The sequence below is a fragment of the Penicillium hordei genome (assembly GCF_028827395.1).
Source record: "Penicillium hordei strain IBT 12815 chromosome Unknown utg000003l_segment0_segment0, whole genome shotgun sequence".
NCBI classification, from domain to species: Eukaryota; Fungi; Ascomycota; class Eurotiomycetes; order Eurotiales; family Aspergillaceae; genus Penicillium; species Penicillium hordei.
This window is the reverse complement of record NW_026623144.1, coordinates 3,302,640-3,323,426: the sequence shown is the minus strand read 5'-3', so window position 1 is coordinate 3,323,426 and position 20,787 is coordinate 3,302,640. Positions and strand designations below refer to the sequence as shown.

Below are 20,787 nucleotides of genomic sequence, written 5' to 3'. Positions count from 1 at the left end.
TGCCCAATGTCCACTTAATGCCCCAAAATAGTTTACTTTTTCTTTTCTGTCTTTTCTGATATGAACTTGAATATAAAGATATCTTTCAAATCGGTACTTTTGCTTGGGGATTTTTTTTTGTACCTTTTCAGGTCCCCCTTCCTGCAGATGCAGACTAAATGCAGACTGCTCGAAACCAAATGGATTAAGCACTACATCTTGGCCCCACTGGGGGAGTGCGCCCATTCACCTGGGTCTCCCACTCTCCATGTGAGAATTGCCTTATTTCTAATACGGGAATGTGTACGGAGTACACCGTACTCGGTACTATATACCCTGTATGTATATGTCCAATGAGCAGCTCTGATACTTTTTTTTATGGGTCTATGGGCCTGATGGGCCTATGGGGCCGCCCGGCCCACTGGACCTTGTTTTCTTTGAGTGTTGGAGAGAATAGAGAAAGAAGAAGTGAGGTCCGGAGTAGACATAAGATTAGATATAAGAATCAGTTTAATAGAATTAGTTATATATTATAGTCATATATAATTAAGATATTAGTATGTTTACTAAAGTTAGTTGACGTAGTAAAGAGCTAACCCTGGGTCGTAACATCTTCACTCTGATTGGTTGAGTGATGCTTATCTTGGGATGATTTGCACTCCGTAATCATAATGATTATCATTACTTTGGAATGCTCTTGGAGCTGCTTTCGTCTACTGTATGTCAACTTATGCCCTGTTCAACTGATGCAGTAGAGAGCTTCGAAGTGGCATGTTATAATATGTAACATAGCATATAGCATATAGCATGTTTTATTGTTTTACCATACCATTTTGCTATTTTACTATTTTACTATTTTACTCATATTTCTTTCACCTAAACATCCTCTTACCGTTTCTCTTGGCTGCTTTCACCTAACAATTTGCCACGGTAAACTCCCCACCATTGTAATTTTTCCCTTTTGGGGTACATCGGGGCTTGCAATCCCCGGACCTGCTGTCCCGCCGTAATCGCCCATCCTTTTTTTTTTTTTCCCCTCCCCTCCTTTTTATTCTCTAGTTCTCCTGTTTGTTACCTTCCCCCATCTTCCATCTTCAACTCTTTCGCAGAAGCTGGGTGATCATTGACCCGTTTGTTCCTCCCTCTCCCGCATTGCGACACACCCTGTGACGACATCGCTGTCAACCCCCAGTCAACCCCCAAATCGGCGGGGTCCTTCCTAGAAACCAATCCCCTTCAGTTACCATTCCATTCTCTGTCGGCTCCCGGCGGAAGAATGGGTCTTAACTTGGAGGAGCTCTATGGCAAAGATATAAGTGAAGAACAGGCTCCTCATGAGTATTCTCAGTACCAACCCCAAAAGGGTTATGGCTGGGCCAATGCTCTGCCAGAGCGGCAAGGTCTGTACGACCCTGAATACGAGAAAGATGCCTGTGGTGTAGGCTTTGCAGCGTGAGTGAAAATCCCCTAAGACTGCGTCCCCAATTGGAGACATGAGGACCAACTCAATTCTGACGGACAAATCAGTCACATCAAGGGAAAGCCAAGCCACAAGATTGTTAGCGATGGTGAGTGCTAGTTTTCTACTCTTTGAGCTCAAGGTCAGAACAAATGAAGCTGATAGCAATCGAACAGCTCGCAATCTGCTGTGCAACATGACCCACAGAGGAGCCGTTGGCTCTGATGCACGGGACGGTGACGGTGCTGGTGTGATGACCAGTATTCCACACAAGTTCTTCATTAAGAACTTCGCCCGTGAGGTGGGTGTGGATCTCCCCCCGTTGGGACAATATGCTGTTGGCAACTTGTTCTTTAAGCCCGATGAGGAGGCACTCAAGCAGTCCATAGCGAGTTTTGAGGAATTGGCCACGACACTCGGCTTGCGCGTTCTTGGATGGCGTGAAGTGCCCCGGGATTCAACCATTCTTGGTCCTGCCGCACTATCTCGAGAGCCCATTATTATGCAGCCATTTGTGGTCTTGAAATCAGCATACGGTGAAGGCAACCAGCCCGAGATCACTGACACTGAAAAGTTTGATGAGAGAACCTTTGAGCTTCAGTTGTACGTTCTACGAAAGCGTGCCACTCATGTCATCGGTCTCGGAAACTGGTTCTACCTCTGTTCTCTCAGCAACCGGAACATCGTCTACAAGGGTCAACTCTCTCCCGTTCAAGTGTACACGTACTACCACGATTTAGTGAACGTAGACTATGAGGGCCACTTTGCCCTAGTACACTCTCGATTCTCTACAAATACATTCCCATCCTGGGATCGTGCCCAACCCCTCCGATGGGCTGCCCATAACGGTGAAATCAACACCCTGCGAGGAAATAAAAACTGGATGCGCGCACGAGAGGGTGTCCTGCGGTCAGATGTCTTCGGCGAGGAGCTTGACAAGCTGTACCCCGTCGTTGAGGATGGCGGTTCCGACTCAGCCGCGTTCGATAACGTGCTTGAACTACTCATGATCAATGGCGTTCTGTCCCTTCCTGAGGCAGTGATGATTATGATTCCCGAGGCCTGGCAGGACAACCCAGCCATGGATCCAGCCAAGTCCGCTTTCTACGAGTGGGCTGCCTGTCAGATGGAACCTTGGGATGGCCCAGCTCTTTTCACTTTCTCCGATGGACGCTACTGCGGTGCTAACCTTGATCGTAACGGTCTCCGTCCCTGCCGTTTCTACGTAATGGACGATGACCGCATCGTCTGTGCTTCCGAGGTCGGCGCTATTGATATTGACCCCGAGAGAGTCGTTCAAAAGGGTCGCTTGCAGCCTGGAAAGATGCTGCTGGTTGATACCGTGGCTGGGCGGATCATTGATGACGCTGAGCTCAAGCAGACTGTTGCCCGCCGCCAGGACTTTGCCAGCTGGCTGGACAAAGGGCTTCTGAAACTCCCTGCTATCAATCAGACGCTACTTGACTCCAACGTTGATCTTTCTTTTGCCCTGGACAATAACACCATTCAGAACGACCCCCGCCTCCGAGTATTCGGGTACTCGTTTGAACAAGTCAGCTTGATTCTTGGCCCTATGGCCGCAGACTCTAAGGAAGCTTTGGGTTCTATGGGCAATGATGCCCCTCTCGCCTGTATTTCCCAACAGCCTCGCCTACTCTACGAGTACTTCCGCCAGCTCTTTGCCCAGGTCACCAACCCTCCCATTGACCCTATCAGAGAGGCTGTGGTCATGTCCCTCGAATGTTACGTCGGTCCTCAGGGAAACCTGCTGGAAATGGACCCTTCGCAATGTCACCGTTTGCGTCTGCCCTCTCCCATTCTGAGCATTCCCGAGTTCAATGCTTTGAAGAATGTCAACGTAGTCCACAAGGATTGGACTGTGCGAACCATCGATATCACGTTCGAGAAGAGCAAGGGCACCGCTGGTTATATTGAAGCGCTCGACTCCATCTGCGATGGTGCCACTGAAGCTATCCAGAATGGCGACAAGGTCATCATTCTCTCCGACCGTGCTACATCCGCCGACCGTGTTCCAGTCTCTGCCTTGCTGGCTACCGGTTTGGTGCACCATCATCTCGTCCGAAACAAGTGGAGATCGCTTGCTGCCCTGGCGGTTGAAACTGCCGAGGCCCGCGAGGTCCACCACCACTGCGTTCTGCTAGGTTATGGTGCCGATGCCATCAATCCCTACCTAGCTCTAGAATGTATTCTCAAGATGAACCGGGAGAAGTTGATCCGCAAAGACATCCCCGATGAGAAGGTTATTCAGAACTACAAGTCATCCTGTGATGGTGGTATTCTGAAGGTCATGAGTAAGATGGGTATCTCTACTCTCCAGTCCTACAAGGGTGCCCAGATTTTCGAGGCCCTTGGCATCGACGACAGCGTTATTGATCGCTGCTTCTCCGGTACTGCCAGTCGCATCCGTGGTATCACATTTGATCTGATTGCCCAGGATGCTTTCGCCTTCCACGAGCGTGGTTATCCCTCGCATCCAATTGTTGAGGTTCCCGGTCTGCCCGAATCCGGCGAGTACCACTGGCGTGATGGAGGAGAGGCCCATATCAACGACCCCACCAGCATTGCCAACGTGCAGGATGCCGTTCGCACCAAAAACGACAAGTCCTACGAAGCCTATGCCAAGTCCGCACATGAACAGATCAAGAACTGTACTTTGCGTGGAATGCTGGACTTCGATTTCGACCAGCGTACCCCTATTCCCATTGACCAGGTCGAGCCTTGGACCGAAATTGTCCGTCGCTTCGTGACCGGTGCCATGTCCTACGGTTCCATCTCTATGGAATCTCACTCTACAATTGCCATCGCCATGAACCGTTTGGGTGGCAAGTCCAACACTGGTGAGGGTGGTGAAGATGCCGAGCGTAGCAAAAGAATGGAGAACGGCGACACGATGCGATCCGCCATCAAGCAGATTGCTTCTGGCCGTTTCGGTGTGACATCCAACTACCTAGCCGACGCCGATGAATTACAAATCAAGATGGCCCAGGGTGCCAAGCCCGGTGAGGGTGGTGAATTACCCGGTCATAAGGTTGTCGGCCCCATTGCTCGCACACGGTTCTCCACACCGGGAGTCGGTCTTATCTCCCCGCCCCCGCACCACGACATCTACTCCATTGAAGATCTGAAGCAGCTTATCTACGATCTCAAGTGCTCTAACCCCAGAGCTCGTGTCTCCGTCAAGCTCGTATCTGAGGTTGGTGTTGGTATTGTCGCCTCTGGTGTGGCCAAGGCCAAGGCTGATCACATCTTGATCTCTGGTCATGATGGTGGCACCGGTGCCTCGCGCTGGACCGGTATCAAGTATGCCGGTCTTCCTTGGGAATTGGGTCTTGCAGAGACTCATCAAACTCTGGTTTTGAACGATCTTCGTGGTCGTGTTGTGGTCCAGACTGATGGCCAAATCCGTACGGGCCGTGATCTTGCCATCGCCTGTCTCCTTGGAGCGGAAGAATATGGATTTGCCACAACTCCTTTGATCGCATTAGGATGCATTATGATGAGAGTGAGTACATTCAGTCTCTAGTTTCCCAACGAACAGCCTATTAACAAATATATTTTTCCTAGAAATGTCACCTGAATACCTGCCCTGTTGGTATCGCGACTCAGGATCCTGAACTGAGGCAGAAATTCAAGGGCACTCCGGAGCATGTTATCAACTTCTTCTACTATGTTGCCAACGAGATGCGTGCTATCATGGCCAGGCTGGGTGTTCGTTCGGTTAATGAGATGGTCGGTCGTGCTGAGCTGCTTAAGGTCCGGGACGATATTCGTAATGTCAAGCAGGAACGAATTGACCTGTCACTCATCCTGACCCCTGCTCACTCACTTCGCCCTGGAGTCGCTACCTACAATGTTCGCAAGCAGGATCACCGCCTTCACACCCGCTTGGACAACAAGTTGATTGCTGAATCGGAGCTCGCTCTTGAGAAGGGTTTACCTTGCCGAATTGAGTGTGATATCGTCAACACCGACCGTGCTCTGGGCTCTACCCTCTCTTATCAGATCAGCAGACGTTATGGCGAAGCTGGTCTTCCTCAGGATACCATCCACGCGAACATTAAGGGCTCTGCTGGTCAATCCTTTGGTGCCTTCCTCGCCCCCGGTGTTACCCTTGAGCTTGAAGGTGATGCCAACGACTATGTCGGTAAGGGTCTTTCCGGTGGTCGTCTTATCGTCTACCCCCCACGTGGAGCCGCTTTCAAGGCTGAAGAAAATGTCATCGTTGGTAACACCTGTCTTTACGGTGCCACCCGCGGAACTTGCTACTTCCGTGGTATGGCTGCTGAGCGTTTTGCTGTCCGTAACTCTGGCGCTACTGTCGTCGTTGAAGGTGTTGGTGATCACGGATGTGAGTACATGACTGGTGGTCGTGTACTCAATCTCGGACCCACTGGCCGCAACTTCGCTGCTGGTATGTCTGGTGGTATTGCCTATGTTCTGGATAAGAACCAGGACTTCCATTCCAAGGTTAACTTGGAGATGGTTGAGATCTCCAGCATCGAAGACCCATCGGAGATTGCCTTTGTTCGTGGTCTGGTGGAAGATCACCACCATTACACTGGCTCTGAGTTGGCTGCTCGCATCCTGCTGGACTTTACTCGTGCACTCTCTCACTTCGTCAAGGTTCTGCCAACCGACTACAAGCGTGTCATGGAAGAAGAGGCTGCTAAGGCGGAGGCTGCGAAGAAGGCCGAATTCACTCTTCCTCTGCTCCCTAGCACCCCAGTCAAAGCCGAGAAGGCCAAAACCGATGACTCCAAGAAGGCTGACTTGCTAGATATTGAAGACAGCATTAGCGATTCGAAGACTGAGAAGAAGCGATCCGCATTGATCTTGGACAAAACAAGAGGTTTCATGAAGTACAGCCGCCGCAGTGAGAAATATCGCAATGCAACAACCCGTACTCGCGACTGGGGCGAGATCTCCCACCGCCTCAGCGAGGACGAGCTTAAGTACCAGTCTGCCCGTTGTATGGACTGTGGTGTTCCGTTCTGCCAGTCTGACACTGGCTGTCCCATTTCTAACATCATCCCTAAATGGAACGAGTTGGTATTTGAGGGGCAGTGGCAGGACGCTTTGAACCGTCTGCTCATGACCAACAACTTCCCTGAGTTCACCGGTCGTGTCTGCCCTGCACCTTGTGAAGGCTCCTGTGTTCTAGGCATCAATGAAGACCCTGTCGGTATCAAATCCATCGAGTGCGCGATTATTGACCGTGGGTTCGAGATGGGCTGGATGGTTCCCTGTCCCCCTAAGACCCGCTCTGGCAAGACCATTGCTATCATTGGCTCTGGACCTGCTGGCTTGGCTGCTGCTGATCAGCTCAACCGCGCTGGTCACAGCGTCACCGTTTATGAGCGTGCTGACCGAATGGGTGGTCTTCTTATGTATGGTATCCCCAACATGAAGCTTGATAAGAAGGTTGTCCAGCGCCGTATCGACTTCATGGCCGCTGAAGGTATCAAGTTCATTGCGAGTACTGCTGTTGGCCCTGACTGCGAGGTTTCCCTGCAGTCTCTCCGTGCTACAAATGATGCTGTCATTGTTGCCACCGGTGCTACTGTTGCGCGTGATCTCAAGGTCACTGGCCGTGAATTGGATGGCGTGCACTTTGCCATGCAATTCTTGCATAAGAATACTAAGTCCCTCCTCGACTCTGGTCTTTCGGATGGCGCATATATCTCTGCCAAGGACAAGCATGTTGTCGTCATTGGTGGTGGTGATACCGGCAACGATTGTATTGGTACCTCTGTCCGCCATGGTGCCAAGTCGGTGACCAACTTCGAGTTGTTGCCCCAGCCTCCCCCAGAGCGTGCCCGTGACAACCCCTGGCCTCAATGGCCCCGTATCTACCGTGTCGACTATGGTCACACCGAGGTCAAGACCCACATGGGCAAAGACCCACGTGAGTACTGTGTCATGTCGACCGAGTTCGTTGACGATGGCAACAACCGCGTCAAGGGCATCAACACTGTCCGAGTTGAGTGGACTAAGAGCGCTACTGGCGGCTGGGACATGAAGACCGTCGAGGGCAGCGAGCAATTCTTCCCCGCTGACCTTGTCCTCCTCTCTATGGGATTCTTGGGCCCCGAGGATCGTGTCTTTGGTGAAGATATTGAGCTTGATCCTCGCAAGAACATCAAGACTCCTCCCGGCCACTACTCGACCAACATTCCCGGTGTCTATGCGGCAGGTGACTGTCGCCGTGGACAGTCTTTGATTGTCTGGTGAGTTTTCGTCCAACTCTTATATAACTAGTGATTTACTAATATGATTCTAGGGGTATCAACGAAGGTCGCCAGTGTGCTCGCGAAGTGGACGCTTTCCTCAGCGGAACCAGCTCCCAGCTCCCAGTCACCGGTGGTATCGTCCGTCGTCCTGCCATCGACTCCGTCCCTCAACCCACTGAGGTTGCTGCTTAATCTAGTGGCGATGTAGGACATTTTTTACGACTTTGACGGCCATTTTCACGACAAAAGTTTCATGGATAAACTTGTGTGACTTAGACGGAGTTCCATCGGGTTGGTTCTCTGCGCGAATGAAAAAGCCTCCAGGACTGCGCTTTCTTGAGTTTTGCTTTCTACCCTTTGTTTTATTCTTTTTGGTTTTCAACTTTTTTCTTTTGCTTCAGCGGTTTTTTATCTGTTTTTCTTCTTTCAAGTTTGCAAGGTGTTCGGAGCGTCTGCCATTCGGTGGTCTCTCTATTCCTGCTGTACATAGCTTTTCTGCAAATCTGACTATGCTCCATCATTATTTCAAATTCATCTATAAAGCTGAATACTCGCTTTTTCTTTGAGTCTCTCTATGTCTTTGTATTAAAGGACAAAGAGCTGGAGAGTGTCAACAATGTCTTGGTGCTTCATTCTGTGGCAACCTCCCCTTGTTAAACTTGCATGGCCGGCTTTGATGGCTAAACTATATATAATTGTCCTTATATCCCTTGATTTTTTTCGGACCACTCCATCCCATCCATTCGTTTTATCTAATCTAGCTTACCTATTTCACAGATTCACTAATCCTATCCATCGCAGACATGGGCAACGAGGCCAATACGACAATCAAGGCCGCGAATGATCTCAATCCAAACGGCTTCATCACTGACCGCGAGCTCGACGGCGAGCGACGTTCCATTCGCCACTATAATGATGGTCGAGTATCCGGGCGGGGTAGGAGTGTCGAGGGTACCCTTCGAACAAAGATGCAGAAGAGCCCCACAGGCGCCGGAGGTCGCGCCAGACCCCCCACCTCTCGCCCCCGAGACCTGAGCGGCCGATCTACTCCAGCTGTTGCGTCCGGTTCATCTGATATCGCTGATATCACTGCTGCCATGGCCAAGCTCACTGCTGATCATCCCGCTAGCCCTAAGGTAAAGAGACTCAGCAAGAAGTTGAACCTTGATGCCGATTCGGGGATTGAGACTGTGACTCTGCGAAAGGTCACTACTTTATCCATGGACAGTGGGGCCTCCTCTACGTGCAGCACGGGCAGCAGAAGTTCTGTCAATGCAAGAATAGCGGAGATTGAAGGTCGGGTAAGGGGGCACATTAAGACCCGGCTCCAGTCTATTAAGGAGGAACCAGAAGAGTAATAAAGAGTGAAGTTCGGATTGAGCAACTAGAGAATTGGAGAACCTCACCTTCGTTACCTGTCTTCTATCGAATTTCTGAATGCTAACATATCGAATTGCGTTTTACAAGAGGTCTTACAAGCTTGCTTCGCAGTTGAGCTTTTACATGCACGGCAGCTACTCACAGCTTCCCAGTATGTGCCCAATGGTGTGAAAGAATATAAGGTAAGTATGTTTTGGATTTCCTCTTTGATATCCCGAGACATGTCTCCTGTGTCCATGGGCTTTTAGGTCTTCGCTGACACGTTTCATAATCTTACGTCATAATCTTACGTCCTTCATTTATGCAGCGTTCCTCGAGCATTTCTTGAGGCGTTTTGAGTCAATCAATCTATTTCAACATCGTTCTTTCCCTTCAGTATAATTTTATAGATCATAGGGCATAGTTATAAAACTCACATAAAGACATATCTGAGAAATACCGAGCATATAAGACCATACAGTGTAAAAGACAACAGCCTCTAAGCGCTATATGCGAATCCGCGGAGTCCTCCATATGACCGTCGAACAAACGCCGATACACAGGGGAAATGGAGAGTATCATATTATACATGAGTAAATGAAACAAAATGGTGTATATCTACATATCGTAACAAGAAGAGAAGAGAGAAACAAGGAACATCATGAAGCCGTCCGTTCCGCCTGTTTTTCCGCTGCTTCATCTTCAGCCTTCATCTCCTGCCACATTGCAGCAAAGTCTCCCTTGAACGAGTCTTTGGCTGGGTCTAGCCGCACATCCCAAACATCCTCACTGCTAGGGCCTGTCTTGTACTTAATCGACTTCTTCCGGTTGTGGTCTCGGATCTCTCTCCTGCGTAAATCTTCCGGCCAAGTTCGGGTCTTCATGCACAGCCATAGATTATCCCAGTGATCGCTGCATGAACGTAGCTCTCCATATCGATAAACATTCACAAATTGACCTCCAAAAGACTGGCAGAAGAAGGCGTAGTCGAACGCATTGCGGCAGGACATAGTATCTTGGTAGAGGGATTCGGGGGAGATGGGTGATGAAGGTGTTTGGGATTCTGGCGACGGATTGCCATCAGGGGTCAGCCCTGTTCGTTTTGAGAGCGACGCATCCTCGGCTCTGAGATCAGCCAGGATTTGGTTGAATTCCAAGTCGGCTTGTTCGTCGGGGGTCAAGGTCTTCGATGGTGCATTCTGCTTTGCTGGTTCCATAGGAATTGAGGAAGGGATATCCTTGGGGATATCCTTGGAAGCATCCTTGGGACTTGATTCCCACAGCCAGCCCATTTTGTTTTGCAGGAGGAAAGAATTGGTGGATCTCTCGCGACACCTTGAAATCGCGAGGTTATCTTTTTCGCGGTAATCAATATGTCATGTGACTCCGATAACCAGTCACAAACCGACGTCATCAATTTGGGAAGTCGATTTAAACAACTAGATCGCTCTTCCAACTTTGGTTTTTTGCTCTATTCGGTATGTGTATATGGCCAGGATGAGATTGAAACCCTTATCAAAAGGTCCGTTGGCCCTTTGGTCTCCGACACGCTCTGGTATCAGCGACAATGCCTCCCAGGTGTGGAGACCTCCACTTTGGGGACGCTCGACGATACGATGCACATCTTCTGTCCAGTCGGGACATATTTCAGTAGGAGAAAATGAAGGGATTGTCTATGTCAATAGTGAGCGCCAAGTTATGGCAAGCTATCATGTCTATGCACTAACTAGCTCTAGACATATTTCCGCATCGATTACAATGGCTGCTGCGGGGACCCCTCAGTCATATCCAGCCTCTCGAGGGATTTTTGACACGAGTCAACAACCCAGGACTAGCGGCAGCTGATCCTACTCGTATTGTTCAACGAGCCTTGCCTAAGGACCTAGGTCTGGAGATCAAAGAGGTCGTGACAAGGTACAAGGAGGGAGGCGCATTCGTGAAGTATGCGCTCAAGTCGGACATCAGCAACGAAAGTATTCAAAATGCAATCAACGAGCATTTGAAAACCAATCCCATTAAGCCCTGGTTCAATCCGATCTTGAAAGTCGATATAGACCTCGTTCGCGGAACGCCGTGGATCGAAGACCTCTATCGGATCCCAAGTCAGACCCTAAAGGTGGAATTCTTGCCAACGTCCCCAGATAATTCAGCGGTCGAATTAACTCAAGAGTCCTTATACTCAATGTTCCGACCTTACGGCAAACTTCTGGACATCCAAACACAGCCCTCAGATTCGAAGGTCGAACCACGATATGCAATTCTGCGATTCGGGCGCCCCCGGTTTGCCGTGATGGCAAGAAATTGCATGCATGGATTTATTGTCTCCGAAGAAGCTGGGGGTGGCAAGTCTGGTACAAGGTTCAAGATCAACTACGAGCGCAAGATCAAGCTGTTTATGATCAAGGATTGGATTTTGAACCATCCGAGACTAGTGATCCCTGCTATAGCTGCACTGATAGCTACTATTACGGTGATCATCTTCGATCCGATCCGCACGTTCTTCATTACGCTCAAAATCAAGTCGTCGTTCCAGAATGAAGAGAATCCAGTGCTGCAGTGGGTTCGCAAACAAGCTAGCAAAGCGAGCATGTTCCCATTTGGGAAGCGAAAGTCGGACCCGCGAGGTCTAGCGGCTATCTGGGAGGACCGACAAGCAGAGATTGCACAACTGCGAGCCTGGTTAACAGAGACCGCGGAGACCTTCATTGTTATCCATGGTCCTCGGGGCTCAGGAAAACGCGAGCTGGTTTTGGAACAAGCTCTGAAAGAGCACAAGTATAAGGTCATCATTGACTGCAAGCAAATTCAAGATTCTCGGGGCGACACAGCCAAAATTTCACGAGCGGCCGCTCAGGTCGGCTACCGACCAATCTTCTCTTGGATGAATAGCATCAGCAGCTTCATCGACCTTGCCGCACAAGGAATGATTGGCACCAAAGCTGGCTTCTCGGAGACGCTAGATGCGCAGTTGAGCAAGATCTGGCAGAATACTGGTGTCGCTATGAAACGAGTTGCCTTGGAAGGTAGACGAAAGGAGGACAAAGATTTCAATATGTCCGAAGATGAATACCTGGAAGCTCATCCCGAGGTGAGACCTGTCGTTGTAATTGACAATTTCCTCTATGACGCGGATGATAGTGTCGTGCTCGACAAACTTACTGAATGGGCGGCTGGTCTGACATCCGCAAACATCGCTCATGTCATCTTCTTGACGACTGATTCCTCTTTTGCAAAGCCATTGAGCAAAGCCATGCCTAATCAAGTGTTCCGTACAATTGCCTTGGGTGACTGCTCGCTCGAAGTTGGTCGTCGTTTCGTGTTGAGTCATCTGGATGCAGAGGCAGGCGATGGTGACGATGAACAGAATGCAAGGCGCAAAGAGACACTTCGTGGCTTGGATTACTGTATCAAGATGCTGGGTGGTCGAGTTACTGATTTGGAGTTTATGGCGCATCGCATTGAGGCTGGAGAGAGCCCCGAAGGTAAGTCTATCTTTGGTTTTCATTTTGGGAATTTTACTAACCATTGTATAGCTGCTGTGGACCGTATTATTGAACAGTCGGCGTCTGAAATTCTGAAGATCTTCATCCTCGGAACAGAGTCGATTGCACCCCAATGGACCCGTGAGCAGGCGTGGCACCTGATCAAGTCTATAGCCCATTCCAAGGATGGAAGCCTGTTGTACAACAAAGTCCTCCTCGACGATATATTCAAGGACAACGGCGAAGCCACTCTCCGGGCACTCGAGCAAGCAGAGCTCGTCTCTATTGGGACGGATAAAGGATTCCCACGATACATCAAGCCGGGCAAACCCGTGTATCGCGCTGCTTTCCAACGTCTGGTTGCGAACAAGACCCTGCAGGGCCGCCTTGATCTCTTAATTCTCTCACAGCTCATTGGAAACGAGAATTCAAGTATCACGAAGTATGAGGAGGAGTTACAGGTCCTTGGCTCGCTGCCAAAACACCCCTGGGAGCTAACCTCGCGGATTGAATGGCTTCTGCGCAAAGTTCACGGATCGCAGTCGAAGATTCTCAAGTATGAGAGTGAAAGTGCTGCCTTGTCAAAGGGTTTGCAGAAGGAGAATTGAGCTTTTAGCTACAGTATTAATCTCATCTCAATATCACACCATTACTAATAACACTATGATACTGAAGCCAGTCCTTTCTTTGTTTTGAGTCCTGCTCTATGACTTCAAATTTATCATGGGTATAGATCTCTTGTAGTATAAACGTGAACCAAGTGATGTCAGTTTTGATCCGACTATTCACAATATTATTTGATAAACCCCCATCATTATATTAGAACAAAACCACCGTCTATTTTGAAAATATTCAAAAATGAAAATGATTTCAACAAAGATAGAACTCAGCTGCCCAGGTCTAGTGCCCACTGAGAGACTCGAGCTTAGTCAGCCAGAAAAAGACACCTCCGTTTGCCATCGTGTCCCTTCACCCTTCACCTATATATATTAATTGTTGAAAAGTCTCTGGAGTGAATCAATTTAAATTGCCTGTCATACCCTATCATCTACCCTGAGGCCTTGAGTGGGTGCTGGCGCTGTAAAACCGTGCTATCTTGCCTGGCAGGGGTTGTTTTGGGCAACATTGATTCAACCACAATGGAGAGACACGAAGCCTCGAGTCTGATACAGGCCGTTCGTGAGAAATATTTCGGTGTAAGTTGGTCAACAGTTTTTGCTGTTGTGGTGTTGGTATGCATCACAACCCGGATTATCTCGGGCTTTCAAAGTCGACGTGAGCGAGACCCTTCAAAATCACAGACGGTGCGACTAGCACCTTATTGGTTTCCCTGGATTGGACATGGCCCTGCCTTCTTATGGAATCATGTCACCTTCTTTACAAGAACTCGGTTGGTCTTTCACTATATTGCCATTCTAGGTACCTGCTAATAAGGTTATAGGGAGTCTATGAATGAGCCTGTGTTTGGCATTTACATTCGCGGTGTGCAGCACAATGCTGTGGCTTCTCCATCTATGATGAAGACTGTTTTATCTGTCAAAGCTGCCACGCCACACAACCAGGTGCTCGATCAAGCTCTGCAAAACGTCTTTGGCGACCGCAGCCTCATCCGCAATCTGGATTTGGATCGTCACCAAGGAGTTAGCGACAAGGCTTCTACCATTCTCAATGAAGAAGCTTTTGTCACCGAAGCTTCGTCTAATATTACCCGTTTGGTGCGACGCGAGATGCCCAATCTGGTGAGCTTCTGCCGGAGCATTGTTGACCAATATCCCTGGGAGCGTGGAACCAGTGGAGTTGAACTTCCCGATAATGGGGACCAGACAGTCTGCGAGGCCAATTTGTTTGCACTCGTTAGCAATTTCATTGCTCACGTTACTTCTACTTTTCTGATGGGCGAGTCGTTCGTGGAGAATTTCACTAATCTCTCAGAAGACCTTGGACGACTCGATGATTGCTTCGTGACATTGTTTGCCGGCACTCCTCGCTGGGTCCCGCATCCAGCGGCTTCCGCAGGCCACGCGGCTAGTGATCGGCTTTGCCATATCTTTTCAGTCTTCCACCGAGCTTTTACCGCTTGGGACGATGGGATTGACGCCGGCATTGAATTGCGTGATCTTGATGATGTCTCTGAACTGGTCAAAGATAGGATGCGGACTTTCCGCAAATTGGAGCTATCTCCAGGTGCCAGTGCTGCGGGGCATTTGTCTCTGTATTATGATCTGATTGAACACACGACCAAGATCACTTTTTGGACAATTACCCATCTCTTTGCCGAACCTTCACTTCTCGATCAAGTCCGCAAAGAGATTGCCCCTTATGTGGTGGCTTCCAGACCAACTCGCGAGGAAACCGGTTTTCCCTTCGATGAACCTCCTCGTCTCTCTCTGGATATTGAAAAAGTGCTTACGTCTTGCCCTCTATTCAGAGCGTGTTACTATGAGACTGTGCGCCTTCATTCGGCAGGAATTTCGTTCAAGAAGCTGGCGTCTGATGTGACACTTTCCGAGTCTGCAGAAGAAGCCGCCTATGGTCTAACGGAGCCCCGTACATACAAAATTGCAAAGGGCGAGGATATCATTGTGCCCCATGGTGCCCATTACCATGATGCTCGATACTTCTCAAATCCGGAGCAGTATGATCCCCTACGATTCCTCGTGACTGATCCTGCAACGGGAAAACAAGTGGCTGATTCAAGCATCCTTGCCCCCTTTGCCGACGGATTGTACGGGTCGACAAATAATGGTTTCACCGAGAGAGCTATCTTGACTTTCACTGCTGGTATTGTGGCCTTGTGGGAGATTGAACCCACAAGTGGTGAATTCCTCTCAGTTCCAAAGCACAAGACTAGCTGGGGGGCTTTCCGACCGACCAAGGACCTGCGGGTGAAGATGAGATTGAGGGTATAGATTGTATTAGAGCAATGGCATCTTATTCTAGAGAGAGCCTTATAAATTTAATTTTATACTCGACACATAGGTATCCTCGCTCGGCTCGGATTAATATCCGGATCGGCCTTGCACCGATGACACCATCCACTAAGAGAAAGGGAATATATAAGTCGCCTAATTAAGGCCGTTATAGTTAGTTCCTTCATAGTCTTTGTGGAATTGTTACTCAAACCGAAGCACAAAATAAAATGGATGAACAGAACCCCAACGGGGACTACGATCTCACAACCCCAATCACATCCACATCTGGACTTCGCCAGGGTCTAACATCCTATGGAGATGCTCATTTCTCCCTCTTCCTCCGCAAAGTATTTATCAAGGCACTCGGATATTCAGAAGATGCGCTTTCACGTCCCATCGTGGGTATCATCAACACTTTCTCGGGGTTCAATCCCTGCCATGCCAATGTGCCCCAGCTTATTGAGGCGGCCAAGCGCGGCGTGCAACTCAACGGGGGGCTAGCGATAGAATTTCCTACCATCAGTGTTGCCGAGTCATTCTCGCATCCAACCAGCATGTTCTTGCGGAATCTTATGAGCATGGATACGGAGGAGATGATACGTGCCCAGCCGTTGGATGCTTGTATAATGATCGGGGGTGAGTTTTAATAGTTTTGTTTTCAATATTGACATCTTGTTTATGTGGGAATAGTCGCTGACAAAATTTAGGGTGCGATAAAACCGTTCCTGCTCAGCTGATGGGTGGCATCTCTGCCAACAAGCCAATCCTACCACTGATCACCGGTCCAATGATGCCAGGAAGCCATCGCGGCCAGCGTATCGGAGCCTGTACTGATTGCCGAAACAACTGGGCGGCTTTTCGAGCAGGTGAAATTGACGTTGAGGAAATCTCGGCCATCAACGAAGAGCTTGCTCCGACGGTATGTGCAGACTCATTCTCATTAGATACAAGTTCATTTAGGTCGCTAACCAGAATGGCTACTGGTTTAGATAGGAACATGCGGTGTCATGGGAACTGCTAGTACAATGGCTTGTGTGACTGCTGCGCTGGGTATGATGCCGCTTCGGGGCGCAACTGCACCAGCAGTGTCATCCGCAAGATTGCGAATTGCCGAGGAGACTGGCGCAAATGCAGTTGCAATTGCAAAGTCTAAGAGAAAGCCACAAGATATTTTGACAAAGGAATCATTCTGGAATGCCATCACAGTGCTTCAGGCTATCGGGGGTTCGACAAATGCCGTTGTTCACCTACTCGCTATTGTAAACAGGCATCCGGAACTGCAGGGAGTCATCACTTTAGATACCATTGAGGAGATTGGCCACAAAACTCCGCTGCTGATTGATCTCAAGCCGAGTGGAGATAACTATATGAATGATTTCCACAATGCAGGAGGCATGATGGCGTTGTTGCAGGTGCTTCGGCCTTTGCTCCATTTATCTGCTGTGACAATTACTGGGCAAACTCTGGGTGAGGTCCTCGATGCATCTCAATCCAAGCAACTTTCCTTTTCGCAACAGATTATTCGGCCAATGTCGGACCCTTTGTTTCCCGCATCATCCTTGGCTGTTCTGCGTGGTAATCTTGCCCCAGACGGAGCGGTCCTCAAAGCCTCAGCATCAAAATATCGGCACTTACTTTCACACACTGGACCGGCTGTAGTGTTTGAGAATTCGGCCGACCTTGCCCAGCGGATCGATGATCCCAACCTTGTTGTCACGAAGGATAGTGTATTGGTCCTAAAGAACATCGGCCCGGTTGGCAATCCAGGTATGCCAGAGGCCGGTCTTATACCGATTCCAAAGAAGTTAGCAGAAGCAGGAGTTAAGGATATGCTACGGCTTTCGGATGGTCGAATGTCAGGGACCGCGGGCGGAACCATTATCTTACATATCTCGCCCGAGGCTGCGCTGCCAGAGTCACCATTTGGCGTGGTGGAGACTGGAGACTTGATTATTTGCGATATCGAGACTAGAAAGTTGCACTTTGAAGTTTCCGAGGCAGTATTACAGACTCGAATCGAGAAACGCAGGCAAAATCTTGTAGGAGTGACACAGGCAAGAAAGCAGAGGAGAGGCTACCGCGGGTTGTATGAGCGATCGGTGAATCAAGCACAAGAGGGAGCAGACTTTGATTTCTTAACAGCTGGAGGTGCCAGCACGTAAAATCTATTTCAGATACAAGTTCAAAATTAAACAATATGACCCTTTGATCAATCGAACTTCGGAATGTCTGGGGGAAGGGGCCCTTACCCTGAGCCCTGAGCCCTATTCCATTGCCCAATTGGGTTAAATCAATCAAAGCGCGTAACGCGAACGCGTCTGACCTTGCAGATCCCTGGCCATTTGCGATCCACCAGATTAAGATCGAACGATGCTCCAGACTTTCTAGTTGCAACTTGATTGAATTATCTACGTCAGGTCTCGTTTGCAATGAGTTTCGACTCTCTTCGCCCACGGGGGCGCCCAGCCCGTAAGTCATCCTGATGACCTGGGGAGACTCCAACAGTTACTGACAACACGGCTTTCACGTAGACACGCCCGGCACCACGATACTGGCCTACACACCTGACGGACGACGGATCATTACTGGTGGTTCCAACTCGGCAATTCGTATCTACGCGGTCGGCGAAGATGGAGAGCCCAAGACCATCGACGAAGGTGTTGACGCGCATTTCGGCATTGGTGCTACGGTATGTTGGAACATAATATCCAGGATCCGTCGAAGGAACTGACAGGATTGCTAGAATCGGTCTTTCATCATGGGTGCCGAGGATGGAACAGTCTGGAAGTACGACATTATGTCGGGCAAGATGCAAAACTTGCTTGTACGATGCGCTTTGCCGGTCAGGGACATTGCAGTGACGAGAGACGGGGAATGGGTCGCGGTAGCAAGCGAGTAAGTCTTGCAGTGATTGTGCTAGATATATGTTTGGATGCTAACAATGGTGGACTAGTGAGCTAACAGTCAAGATCGTCAAAGTGGACGAAATGACGCAAGTCAAGTATCTCCGGGAACAGTCCAAAGGAACGAAGCATGTCACATTCGACCCCAGTGGCCGATATGCGACAGTATCTGGAACAGATGGAATCCTCTATATATACTCCATGCACGAAGAGGAGCCGGAACTAATCCGCAAACTCGATGGAGTGATTAGACGACTGGAGCCAGATGCCGAGGCGACATCGAGAGCAGTGTGGCATCCCGATGGTACTGCATTTGCTTCTGCGGAAGTGACCAGAGATATCTCTATTTACTCAACCTCGGAGTGGAAGAAAGAGAAAACATTCGCTGGCGGTCATTCTGGCGACATCACAGCCTTGAGCTGGGCTCCGAATGGGTCTCTTCTGGCATCTGCAGCGGCGGATGGATATATTGTGCTATGGGAAGCAAAGACACAAAAGATCTTGCAGCGCTACGACTTTGGAAATGTTGTGAACCTATCTTGGCACCCGACCAAGAACTCTCTCTCATTCACAACTTCAGATGGAGAGCTTTTCATTTACGATAACTTTGTGCCGAAGGATCATGAGTCTCTGCTGCAGAAACCGCTGCAGGCTGCTCCTATCCTCCCCGGGCCTCTGGGCGAGATCTCCAACAATGTTGGGCGAACCACACTCGCGGAGCGGTCGAAGGAGGCCATCCAGCGAGCCGCGAGAAGAGGAACTCCAGACTCGTTGGATGATATTCTTGGTGGAGATGACCAGATGATGGATTTCGTCGAGGATGATGATGGGGCTGGCTATGCCGATGAGGAGCTAAATCTGTATGGCAAGCGGCCGAATGATCATCTTGATGATCTCGGTGGCACTAGCAATAAGCGCCTTTACTCTGGCTTCGAGAAGCCCAAGGCCCACCCGCCTATTCAACCCGGTAGCACGCCTTGGGCTGGGAGTAGGAGATATCTCTGTATGTTTTTGTTCCAACTTCATTGAAATTGACTTGCTAACTTGGCCAGGCCTGAACTTGACGGGGGCTGTCTGGACGGTTGACCAAGAGACACATCACACTGTTACTGTGGAATTCTATGACCGAGAAGCTCACCGAGACTTCCACTTCACTGATCCATATATGTACGACAAGGCTTGTCTAAGTGAGTTTCCCACTTATCTTGTCTTTTTGTGTTGCACTTTTGACTGATCAAGTATAGATGACAATGGAACACTTTTTGCCAATAACCCTTCGAATGGTAGTCGAGCCGCTATCTTCTACCGGCCACACGAGACGTGGACTACGCGAGCGGACTGGCGGACTGAATTGCCCGAGGGAGAACAAATTCGAGGTGATACTTGAACTCACTATACTCAATCTATCCATTCCACTAATGCTCGTTATCAGCTCTGGCACTCAGTGATTCATACATTGTCGTTGTGACATCAAAGGACTATGTTCGAGTGTACACGCTCTTTGGAGCTCCTTTTAAGGTGTATCGACAGAAGAGCCAAGCCGTGACTTGTGCGGCCTGGCGTGACTACATTATGAGTATCGGGAACGGCCCTATAGGGATTGATGGCCACACGACCTTACGATACACGGTGGAGAATGTCAAACGCGACGAAATTTGCCAAAACGAAGACACTGTCGCCCTTCCGGAAGGGGCTTCACTACAGAGTGTTTTCTTCTCCGATAATGGGGTGAGCCCCATCTGAACAGAAGAGTTGAATATGGAGTTAACCATCTTCTTAGGATCCTTGTATCTATGACTCGACTGGCGTCCTACTGGTTCTGCAACACTGGCGCACACCCGGCCAAGCCCGGTGGGTACCACTCCTGGACACGAAGCAAATGGCACGTCTCGCGGGAGGACGGAAAGAAGAGACATACTGGCCAGTAGCTGTCGCACAAGACAAGTTCCACTGTATCATTCTCAAGGGTGGCGACAAGAATCCTTACTTCCCGCGGCCACTACTCAGTGAATTCGACTTCCAGGTCCCGGTTGCCAGTTCTCTTCCAAAGGACTCTAGCGAATCCGAAGACACGGGAGCCGAAGGTGCCCGCTTCGAGGAATCCTTCGTACGTGGAAACGTACTTTTGTCGCTCTTCCGTGACCTTCTCTCGTCGACCAATGCGACGGCAAGTCAGCGTTCTGATTTGGCGCGGAGGGAGCTCGATTTGGATAAGAACTTGCTGCAGATGCTGGCCATTGAATGCAGAGAGGGCGAGGAGCGTGGTATGAAGGCGCTAGAGCTGGTGGCCTTGATGACAGACCGCAACGGTAAGATGCTCGAGGCGGCCGCTAAGATTGCACAGCGTTATGGACGTGGTGTTCTAGAGGACAAGATCCGCGAGCTGGCTGAACGACGTGTCATGGGAATGGGAGACGATGATGAACTGGCTTGAGGGGATTA

The 20,787-nt window shown here is 49.6% G+C and overlaps 7 protein-coding genes across 7 annotated transcripts; 6 read left to right on the top strand and 1 right to left on the bottom strand.

The window, feature by feature from the left end:
- Window positions 1–1,136: 1,136 nt before the first annotated feature.
- On the top strand, window positions 1,137–7,957 carry N7537_006484 (glutamate synthase (NADH)). Its single transcript, XM_056897541.1, has 5 exons — window positions 1,137–1,431; window positions 1,507–1,547; window positions 1,615–4,961; window positions 5,024–7,686; window positions 7,740–7,957. Exons 1-5 carry the CDS (start codon window positions 1,256–1,258, stop codon window positions 7,879–7,881), a joined length of 6,369 nt encoding a protein of 2,122 aa, XP_056753326.1. The 5' UTR covers window positions 1,137–1,255; the 3' UTR covers window positions 7,882–7,957.
- Window positions 7,958–8,492: 535 nt separating this feature from the next.
- Window positions 8,493–9,047, top strand: N7537_006483 (uncharacterized protein; the record flags this gene model as incomplete). Its single annotated transcript, XM_056897540.1, has 1 exon — window positions 8,493–9,047. One exon carries the CDS (start codon window positions 8,493–8,495, stop codon window positions 9,045–9,047), a length of 555 nt encoding a protein of 184 aa, XP_056753325.1.
- Window positions 9,048–9,707: 660 nt separating this feature from the next.
- On the bottom strand, window positions 9,708–10,340 carry N7537_006482 (EMI1 family protein; the record flags this gene model as incomplete). The annotated part of the gene is made up of 1 exon (XM_056897539.1): window positions 9,708–10,340. One exon carries the CDS (start codon window positions 10,338–10,340, stop codon window positions 9,708–9,710), a length of 633 nt encoding a protein of 210 aa, XP_056753324.1.
- A 205-nt stretch (window positions 10,341–10,545) lies between these two features.
- Window positions 10,546–13,138, top strand: yme2 (uncharacterized protein; the record flags this gene model as incomplete). Its single annotated transcript, XM_056897538.1, has 3 exons — window positions 10,546–10,732; window positions 10,785–12,530; window positions 12,582–13,138. The coding sequence occupies 3 exons, from the start codon at window positions 10,546–10,548 to the stop codon at window positions 13,136–13,138; spliced, it is 2,490 nt and encodes an 829-aa protein (XP_056753323.1).
- A 531-nt stretch (window positions 13,139–13,669) lies between these two features.
- On the top strand, window positions 13,670–15,439 carry N7537_006480 (uncharacterized protein; the record flags this gene model as incomplete). Its single annotated transcript, XM_056897537.1, has 2 exons — window positions 13,670–13,920; window positions 13,972–15,439. The coding sequence occupies 2 exons, from the start codon at window positions 13,670–13,672 to the stop codon at window positions 15,437–15,439; spliced, it is 1,719 nt and encodes a 572-aa protein (XP_056753322.1).
- Window positions 15,440–15,669: 230 nt separating this feature from the next.
- Window positions 15,670–17,604, top strand: ilv3C (putative dihydroxy-acid dehydratase; the record flags this gene model as incomplete). The annotated part of the gene is made up of 3 exons (XM_056897536.1): window positions 15,670–16,078; window positions 16,150–16,361; window positions 16,432–17,604. 3 exons carry the CDS (start codon window positions 15,670–15,672, stop codon window positions 17,602–17,604), a joined length of 1,794 nt encoding a protein of 597 aa, XP_056753321.1.
- A 267-nt stretch (window positions 17,605–17,871) lies between these two features.
- Window positions 17,872–20,779, top strand: N7537_006478 (WD40 repeat domain-containing protein; the record flags this gene model as incomplete). Its single annotated transcript, XM_056897535.1, has 8 exons — window positions 17,872–17,911; window positions 17,974–18,131; window positions 18,186–18,337; window positions 18,396–19,348; window positions 19,398–19,532; window positions 19,590–19,721; window positions 19,778–20,073; window positions 20,126–20,779. The coding sequence occupies 8 exons, from the start codon at window positions 17,872–17,874 to the stop codon at window positions 20,777–20,779; spliced, it is 2,520 nt and encodes an 839-aa protein (XP_056753320.1).
- Window positions 20,780–20,787: the final 8 nt, after the last annotated feature.

Excerpts from the sequence above, each read along its gene's own strand:
- N7537_006484 (XM_056897541.1), top strand. The coding sequence starts at position 1,256 with ATGGGTCTTAACTTGGAGGAGCTCTATGGCAAAGATATAAGTGAAGAA. Across the intron at positions 1,432-1,506 it reads TGTGGTGTAGGCTTTGCAGC|TCACATCAAGGGAAAGCCAA; the intron begins GTGAGTGAAAAT and ends CGGACAAATCAG. Across the intron at positions 7,687-7,739 it reads GGACAGTCTTTGATTGTCTG|GGGTATCAACGAAGGTCGCC; the intron begins GTGAGTTTTCGT and ends ATATGATTCTAG.